Genomic DNA, 9,055 nt, shown 5'->3' with positions numbered 1-9,055 from the left:
GACGTTTTATGAAATAGACTATACTGAAATAAATAATATTCTATAAATATTTAAAGATATTCTTTCAAAAGTTTGTTACAAAAGAACATCAAAATAGGTTATTCTATAATAACCTTTTTAAATTATATACTATATAATATTTCATATATACTTACATATTACCTATCTTATATTATTAATAAAATAACTGAAATAAAATTATTATAATAAATTATATTACTATAAAAATATATTTAATAAAAAATAAATATTTAAAAAGTATACTAAAAGATTAATTATAAAATATATTTTATTATATATATAGATTTATAATAATGTATAAAATGTTTACAAAAATATAAATGTTTTATTTTTATAATAGAATCATTTCCAAAAATATATAGTACAATAATATTAATTACTCTCAAGTACGATCCATTAAGATGTAATATATTGCATATAAAACAATTATATTCGATTCAAAAAAATATTAATTATATTTAGAACTATAAGTATATATACATTTATTGTTGATGATAACCTAAAATATATCATTGAAATTTTTTAATTATTGTGAAAAGTAATATTAATTATTTTAAATAAATAATATAATGTATTTATAATATAATTAATTATTTCAATAATGTATAAAAATAAAAAAAAAAGTAATAAAATATAAATATCAAAATTAACATTTTTTACTGGCCTCACTAATATTAAGAATACTAACAGAAAAATTATTAATATTGATCATTTTTTGAGGTATTTTAAGTACATAATAAATATTATATTTATATAATTTTTTTCAAATTTTTTAAATTTAAAAATATTATTTAATTCTAAGCCAAAATCCTTTCTCGCTAGTTGTTACGAGACTTCGTCTACTAAATTTTATCGGCGTAATTGTTTTCTGACATGTTTCCACTCTATGGTTTCTAAGAAACGAGATTATTCCTACTTTGATTTGTAATAATGCAAATCGCATTCCTGGAACAAAAACGTGCTATTAAATATAGTTAATAACAATTTAATCTCTAGAATGTCATTTGATGTTAGCTAATAATTGTAAAAATTGTAAAAAGTTATGATTTATCGAATTAATAATAAATGTAATGATTAAAAAATTTATAAATATTTTTACATTATAATATATTATCATATTACATGACAATAAAAAGTTATTATACTAAAAATTGAAAATAATATACACACATATGTATAAGCGATTTCAATTGAATACATAATTGTTAATGATTTATGTAATAATTTAGAAGCAAAAATAAAATTTAGAAATTATATTTTAATAACTTTTTAATATTAAATTAAGATATTTTTATAAATAATTCTATATTATTATTTATTATTTTAAGATTATTATATTATTACTTTAAGAATCTATAAAATAAAATTTATTATTATTTTTTATAATGAATCAAATTAAAATATACTTGATAATTACCTATGCAATTTCGTGGTCCTTCACCAAATGGAAGATATGCATATGGATGTCTGGTTCGTTTATTTTCTTCTGTGAATCTTTCAGGATTAAATATTGCAGGACTTGGATAATAATCTGGATCATGATGAAGTCCATAAATTGGTATAATTACCCGTATGCCTGCTGGTAATTCGACCTTACTATTCGGTATTTGATATTGATATTCACATCTCCTAGATAGCATTGAAGCTGGAGGATATTTTCGAAGCGTTTCTAAAAAGAATTTGAAAAATTAAATTATTTTTAGATATACAATATTTTAATGTATTATAGTAATATTATTACACAGTAAAAAATGAAGAAAGATAAAGATTTAAATGATAATTTCAGATGATGAAATTTCTAGCAATCTAAATCTAATGTGGTCTAATATTTGTATAATTTATAATTAAGATGAAATAAAAATGGTACGTAATTACGTAATTAGATTTAAAGAAAATATTTAATTGAAAATGCTTAAATTATAGTTAATATTATAATAAATCATCATTTTATAAAATTGTATTATATTATATTTATAATTTTAATTTTTTTTTAACCAATAGAAATTCTTTAAAAAATTTTTTATTTTATTTTATATCTCAATTATCAAATATGTGAAATAATTATCATTTTCTATCTGGAGATATTAAGTAGATATCAAGAATATTTGTTTTTTTAAATGAAATATATTTTTATTTACATTTCATTTAATGAGCAAGAATTTAATGAAATATGAAATATATATATATATATATATATATATTTATATTTATATATATGTACTTAGATATCAATGATATAAAATATTTTTTTTTATGTATTCTATATTTTATTTTTATTTTAAATAATTTTTATTAATATAATTTTTTATTAAAAAATTGTTAGCTATTTCAATATTCAAAAGATTATCTCTTTTAATCTTAGTGATTTTTTTAAACTTACCTATGAGTATATCACGTACTATATCTATTATGAAATTTATAAAGCAACAAACAATTCAAAGAAACTGTATAATGAAATAATATATAATGAAAAATGTATATCTAATATGTATAATAGATATAAAAATAGCTAGTAATAAGAATATTTCATGATAAATATTTCAAAATATATAATTTATAATAAATGAAGATTGATGAAAATGGATTTTTACCTGCAATGACCATATCAAGATACTTCATATCTTGTACAGCATCATAAGTCAGATTGCCATTTCTGCTGTCGATGGCATCTTGTATGTCCCGTCTCGTTTTTTCCTGAATTTCAGTATTCAACGCTAACTCATGAAGACAGAATGCAATAGTGTTCGACGATGTTTCATAGCCGGCGGCGAAAAACACAAACGCTTGCGCTGCAATGCTGTTCTCGTCCAATTCTATAAATAACAGCGCCTTATATGATAAAGTTCATGAACAAAAAATTTCTTTATAGAATATATTCATTTAATGATTAAACGCGATAAATTCTCAATATATATTAAGTATATTTCTAAAAAGAAAATGAAGTGATTTTTAATTTTTTAATTTTTTATTATTATGAATCAGATTATTATAAAGAATCATATAAATACATTTTATCGAAATATGATTATTTAAATTAAATATAATTTAATAAACTATCCTATTTTTCTTGTATAAAAAATTCAAATTTTGCAATTAAGTAATATTAAATGCAGATTTCAATTATGAATTGATAATGTTTTTCTTTTATAAATGAAACTTTTTCATTATTCATTTATTTCATTATAATTCATTACCTTAATAATTTTATTGCTATTATGTGAATCTTGTTACAAGTATACATATAGATAAAGCACTTACTGTCAATTTTATCTTGATTAATTTGTTAGGGAATTGCATCGTTTGTAGTTAATCGTTACAACTGTTTGAAGCGTGCAATGAACAGCTTATATTGAGTGAAGAGACTTATCAATTATTATGTAACTTTCTTCTTTCATTGATACAATTAAATTATTAGGAAACAGTGCGAATCAGTATAAAAATTAAACCAGTATATCTCCAATAATAATTTTCACATATTTTAAATTTTGCAATTATTGTTTATTCTATTTTAATATTAATTAATATGTATGTACATGATATTTCAAAAAAGTGATATAATATGAGAATTAAATTTATACTTTTACATTTCAAATATTTATCTATATTTCTATTTTTTTTAATAATTTTGTTCTTATACTGAATTTAAAACTATTTTCACATCAATTTCTCTTTTCTTTTTTAATTCGTTATTATATTTAATATTTGAAAATAAAAAATCTCAATCTATTCGATATATTTTAATTAATATTTTTCTAATGCCAAATTTATTTATACAAGAAATTAGAATTTATTTGGCATTGTCGAAAAAAAATTTATACGATGAAATAGTACGACACTATCAAACATAAGATCATATGTTAAAACGAACGAAATTTCTCTTGTAAAACGTACAATTTATCTTCGTATAAAGTAATCTATATAAATGATACAGGCATAGCGATACACTGAATTTATCCAGTTTCAACGCTTTCGCAAGTATTTTCGTGTTTTTCCTCTTCGATTTCAACTATTATCATTTATCTGAATACATGCTTAAAAATTAACATACCTATTTCATCTGCTGTTTCTGCGTCTTCATCATTGCAAACCAATCCACTTCCAAACTCATCTAAAGTACCTTTATTTTTTAATTCAATTAATAAATCCATAAAATCATGCCTTTTAATACCATATTCCCCACGTTGTTTAATCATCTGCGATACAACGTCTTTAAAAAACTTGGTCACTCCAGGATCTATCACTTGAACCCCTAAAAATTTGTATAATCTTGGCATGGCAGTTCTGAGCATCCTCCAAAGGGTAGCTTTGTAACTCGGTTTCGAAAGTTTTTTAGCAGCTCTATGAAATTCAGATTCCTCATCAGTAAGTGCATTTATTTGTATGCCAAAGGCACAAGTACCAATAACATCTATTGTAAATTTTGCGGCTAATTCGCGAATCTCATATGGCCGATCAGTTTCGGAAGATATATCGATTAATTTTTCAAATTCTTCGCCGCATTCTGCTAGCAGATAGAACATCCTTTTCAATTTTCCGGATGAAAAGGCTGGAGTTAATTTCGATCTTAAACTTTTCCATTTTTTTCCTTCTAAATTAAACAGATGGGCAGATAATGGATCCTAGTAAAAAAAAAAACATATTTAATTAACTTTACTTTAATATTACGTATTATGTATTTTTTAATGAATTTTAGAGAAATTCTTTCTCTAAACAATAAAATTTTTAGTTAAAAAAAATTTAGTATCAAAACTAATTTATAAAAGTAAAATAAAATAAAAAAATTATGATTTAAATATTTAATATGTAAAATCAGCGATGTTTGAAACCATTAATGAAATTCATTTATGAAGCAAAATATTTTTCTTTTACCTGGGAGTTCACTGGTATGCCACGATTCGAGAAAGAAGTAAAATTTTTTACGCAAATATTCTTCACAAGATCTGGGTCCCGTAGGATCAGTACAGGCGATCTAACACGGAACGCTCCAAAGTATCTTTCATCTTTGAACCATTCGTACATTTCTTTTATACCTTCTGGTAAAGATTTCCGGAACAATAACATGGGAGCAAAATTTCCGAACAATACAGTGGGTTTTCGAAAGGGTACACCGCGATTCTTCCAAAAATCAAATGTGGAAGTAAGAAAACAATATAAAATGCCTAGGAATAATCCCGGTAAAAGAAATTGTTCCAATAATTCTCTTATTATGTTCCACATTTTGAGTTCGATAGAATTTTTAGAACTTTTTATTATATTGCATTTATACGATTATCTTCTATGAATATGATATTTATAATCACAGCACATTGTTGTATTTTTTTTTATTTTTAACATTAATAATAATTTATTATATATCGTAGCAGAGATTATGTGTATATAATGTAATACTCTGATAAATACTACCATAAAATTTTTTTCTTTTATATAATAGTCTACTATACATATAAATAATTTATTAACATATCATTTCAATCAAATTTCTCTTCTCTTTTTCATTTTAAAATAAAATTATATACAGGACATTATGTTTTACCGGAACGTCAGAGTGCACCGGATATCGGTTCAACGTTATCGATGCGAGGTCAACGGTGGTAATAATAAAACAAAGGATTACTTGATGTTTATCGCGGCTCGAATTACGCAGTTCGATATTCCAATCGAATCCCTGGAGCTGTTTATAAAAGTGGAAGTACACTTGTCGGTGAGACTGACTCACGAGCGCGCGTATTTGCACTCTCTTGTTTCTCCTGGTGAAATGTCAGTGATAGATGTTCGCTCGAATTTTCTTGGTACGATTCGTACGCAGACGTTTCGTCTAAGCATGTGATTACCAAGCATCAATTTCAATATTCGAATGTTACCAATATGTTAATGATTGTATTTAACACTATTTATTTGAATTCTAATCGCTTTACTAATCATTTTATCAAGTGCGCATTTCGCGCATACTTTTCCAACGTCTAATTAAGATGATGAGCATGTCACGTTTCGTTTACGATCGTTGGAATGTGAAAACTATAAGACAATGCTTTTTAAATAATTAACCAGTTATTATTCTATGAAGAATTACATTAAGAAAGTTTCATATGCTTTCGCATGCACTCTTTATAATGTTTTACAATTAAAATTTATAGAGCGAAAAATTCTTCTGAATTTTGTTTTAAGACGTTTTTTTTTTTGATCGAATATTCGAAATCTACAAAGAATATTCGAAAGAATTTGTTTTAAAACAATAATTATTATTTTATAAATTTTTAACACTTGATCTTTTATTAATTTTGTGATATAGATGTTTATGATTGATTATCACTTTGCATTAATTTAAAAATTTTTTTTCATTTTATATAATATTTCGTTTCAATGTTTTTATTTCTATATGTTTTTATTAATATTATCACACGATACTTTTCTTGAATAAACGCATATGTGAATACACGCGAGTATAAAGGACGTAATGTTATTAAAGTACACTGCACAAGTTTAAGAACAAAAAAAAAAAAGATAGAAAGAAAAATGAGCGAAAGAAAGAGAAGAAATAGAGGGATAGAAAACGTCACATATACGCAACGAATATCGTTCTTGCCGAAAGGCTGACCTCCCACCGACTGGAAATCATGAACGCACGCACGCACGCATTTATAGAGACCTTGTGTTCCTGCTTCGGCCAGTTCGTATCCAAACTCGTGTTCCGGTCGAGTGTCGTGTGTTTATGTTTAACTTCTCGTTCCTTCTCTCTTTCTCCTTCTAGATAATTAGCTGATTTGATTTGATTTGATTTTATTCACAAATTTTCGTTTTCAAATATTCGTAACTTTCTATTCAGATGTATCTTTTTATTCATTATGCTGCATGGTTAATCAGATGAATTATGAATAATATCAATTTGAAAAAAGATATCAACTAATTAGATTAATAACAAGTATTAAAAATAAAGTGGAATGATGAGTGAAATTTCTATATACGAACCTAAAAGAAAAAGATTAAATTTGTAATTCCACATCATATCAGATTTTTAGAATGTAGTTTTATGTTATATATTATAGATAATATGGTTTACGTCACGATTTGGACGCATATCTGTCAGTAATCTACTGCAAATGAATATAGATCTTACTTTTACTGTGAGTTTGAACTCTTCTTCTTATGCTTTTAGATGAAAACAGATGGTAGAGCATGAAGGAGCTCGTTCGATTTCTTCCTGCGTGCCTTTCTCTACCTTCTATCTCCTTATGATGTAGAGAGACTAGGTTACCAGAAAAATAGAAGCAATGCAAATAAAAATTCGTTGGCACTAATACACCTGTCTTTTTATTCGTGACTTGTTTCTTTCATCATCATCATTATCATTATTATTATTATTATTATAGTAATATTTATGTATAGAGATTTTATAAGGAAATGATTTTAGGTTAGAATTTATGAAAAATTTTTGTATATATTTTACAAAAGCAAAAAAAAAAAAAAATCAAAATTTTGAAAAGTGATGTCAATTACTGTGTTCTATTAAACGAAGAGATAACTGTATCGAGAACTTATAAAAATTTTCTAGCATTTTTATTCTATTTTTCTATTTTTGTTATTCCCATGAAATATAAAATATTATATGCGATAGAAATACAAAATTATATATTAACACAAAAATTTATTTATATAAAATATATATACCTAGAATATATAAAAATTAAATGAAATAGATTTTATTGACATTTTTAATTAATAAGTTGGATATTGACACAATAAACTTCATAAAAAATCACTATGATCTTTTTAATCCATGAATTAATAAGAACAAGGAAAGCAAATAGTAAGAAAAGGATGGAGATAGTTAAAAATTGTGAAATCAACGCCATCTCTAGAGTGCCGTAGATGAAACATATAAGACAAGGAAACTGTATAATATAAGAAGGACAGAGATAGTTAAGAATTGATCATCAATGCCATCTCTTGAATATTAAACGTATCTTTTGAGAAATATGATAAGATAGAATAAGAATTACAATATTAGCAGAATATTTCTGACGAAAATATTTTTGATATTCAAAAGATGGCAATAGTCTTTAATTTTTATCTTAAAACTATCTTTCGAAGAAATATATTTATACATAAATAAATAAAAAAGAGAATTATTAATATATTGATAAAAAAAATAAATAATTAAAAGAATAAATAAATGATAATATAAAAGAATGAATAAATTTATAAATAAAAAAAACAATCATAAATATTTGAAAGAATAAGAAAATTATTAAATAAAAGTTAGAAAATGAATAAATAAAACTATAAATAAATAAAGAAAAAAGAAAGAAAATATTTATTTAAATGAATATTTAAATGAAAATAGAAATAAATAAAGTGATAAATAAATATAAATTAAAAATAAAATTAATAAATAATATATAATATAATTAAAATAGTATTAAATGTTAATTTAGAATAAATAATATGATATAAAATATATGATAGGAAATTATCTTTTGTATTATAAAAATTTAATCAAAGTATTATAATTCTGATCTATTCGAGAAGCGAACTAATTAGTAAATGACGACTTTCTCGCAACTTACCTCATATTTATATAAAATCATAATAATCGTTACGAGAAGCGAATGTATTCGTTTATATTAAAATAAATTTTTCGAATATATGGATATTATATAAATATAATGATTCAACAATTTTTATATTTTTATTGTTAGTAATGATTATAACAATTTATTGCAATTACAAATTGATATATTAAACTATAAAAATGTATTTACATTTATGTGATATTATTTTTCTATTTTTTATGTTTTTTTATGAATTTATTTATTATTTATTATTTATTTTTTATTTATTATTATTATTTACTATTGTTTCATATATTTTATTCATTTATTTATTATTTTATCTATTTATTTATTGATTTATATATTTATATATTTATTTATCTATCTAATTATTAATTAATTTATTTTTTTTATAAAATTGTTTATTAATTCCTTTATTAAATATCTTATTGTTAAAGTGAGAAGAAGATAAGAATTGACTGCTT

At 22.9% G+C, this 9,055-nt stretch overlaps 1 protein-coding gene and 1 long non-coding RNA gene across 2 annotated transcripts; one reads left to right on the top strand and one right to left on the bottom strand.

Moving 5' to 3' along the window:
- Positions 1-452: 452 nt before the first annotated feature.
- LOC726646 (probable cytochrome P450 6a13) lies at positions 453-5,343 on the bottom strand. The gene is made up of 5 exons (XM_026440425.1): positions 4,891-5,343; positions 4,070-4,640; positions 2,613-2,834; positions 1,439-1,690; positions 453-966 (listed from the first exon to the last, which is right to left on the bottom strand). The coding sequence occupies exons 1-5, from the start codon at positions 5,236-5,238 to the stop codon at positions 809-811; spliced, it is 1,551 nt and encodes a 516-aa protein (XP_026296210.1). The 5' UTR covers positions 5,239-5,343; the 3' UTR covers positions 453-808.
- Positions 5,344-5,862: 519 nt separating this feature from the next.
- Positions 5,863-7,318, top strand: LOC113218747. Its single transcript, XR_003304596.1, has 2 exons — positions 5,863-7,100; positions 7,175-7,318. It is a non-coding gene; the product is annotated as an uncharacterized LOC113218747 (long non-coding RNA).
- The last annotated feature ends 1,737 nt before the right edge of the window (positions 7,319-9,055 follow it).

Source organism: Apis mellifera, linkage group LG1 (genome assembly GCF_003254395.2).
Source record: "Apis mellifera strain DH4 linkage group LG1, Amel_HAv3.1, whole genome shotgun sequence".
Taxonomy (NCBI): domain Eukaryota; kingdom Metazoa; phylum Arthropoda; class Insecta; order Hymenoptera; family Apidae; genus Apis; species Apis mellifera.
The sequence above is the reverse complement of the archived record's forward strand: the minus strand, read 5'-3'. Positions and strand labels throughout refer to the sequence as shown.

Excerpts from the sequence above, each read along its gene's own strand:
- LOC726646 (XM_026440425.1), bottom strand. The coding sequence starts at position 5,238 with ATGTGGAACATAATAAGAGAATTATTGGAACAATTTCTTTTACCGGGA. Across the intron at positions 2,835-4,069 it reads AGAAACAGCAGATGAAATAG|AATTGGACGAGAACAGCATT; the intron begins GTATGTTAATTT and ends TGTTATTTATAG. Across the intron at positions 1,691-2,612 it reads TCTTGATATGGTCATTGCAG|AAACGCTTCGAAAATATCCT; the intron begins GTAAAAATCCAT and ends AATTCTTTTTAG.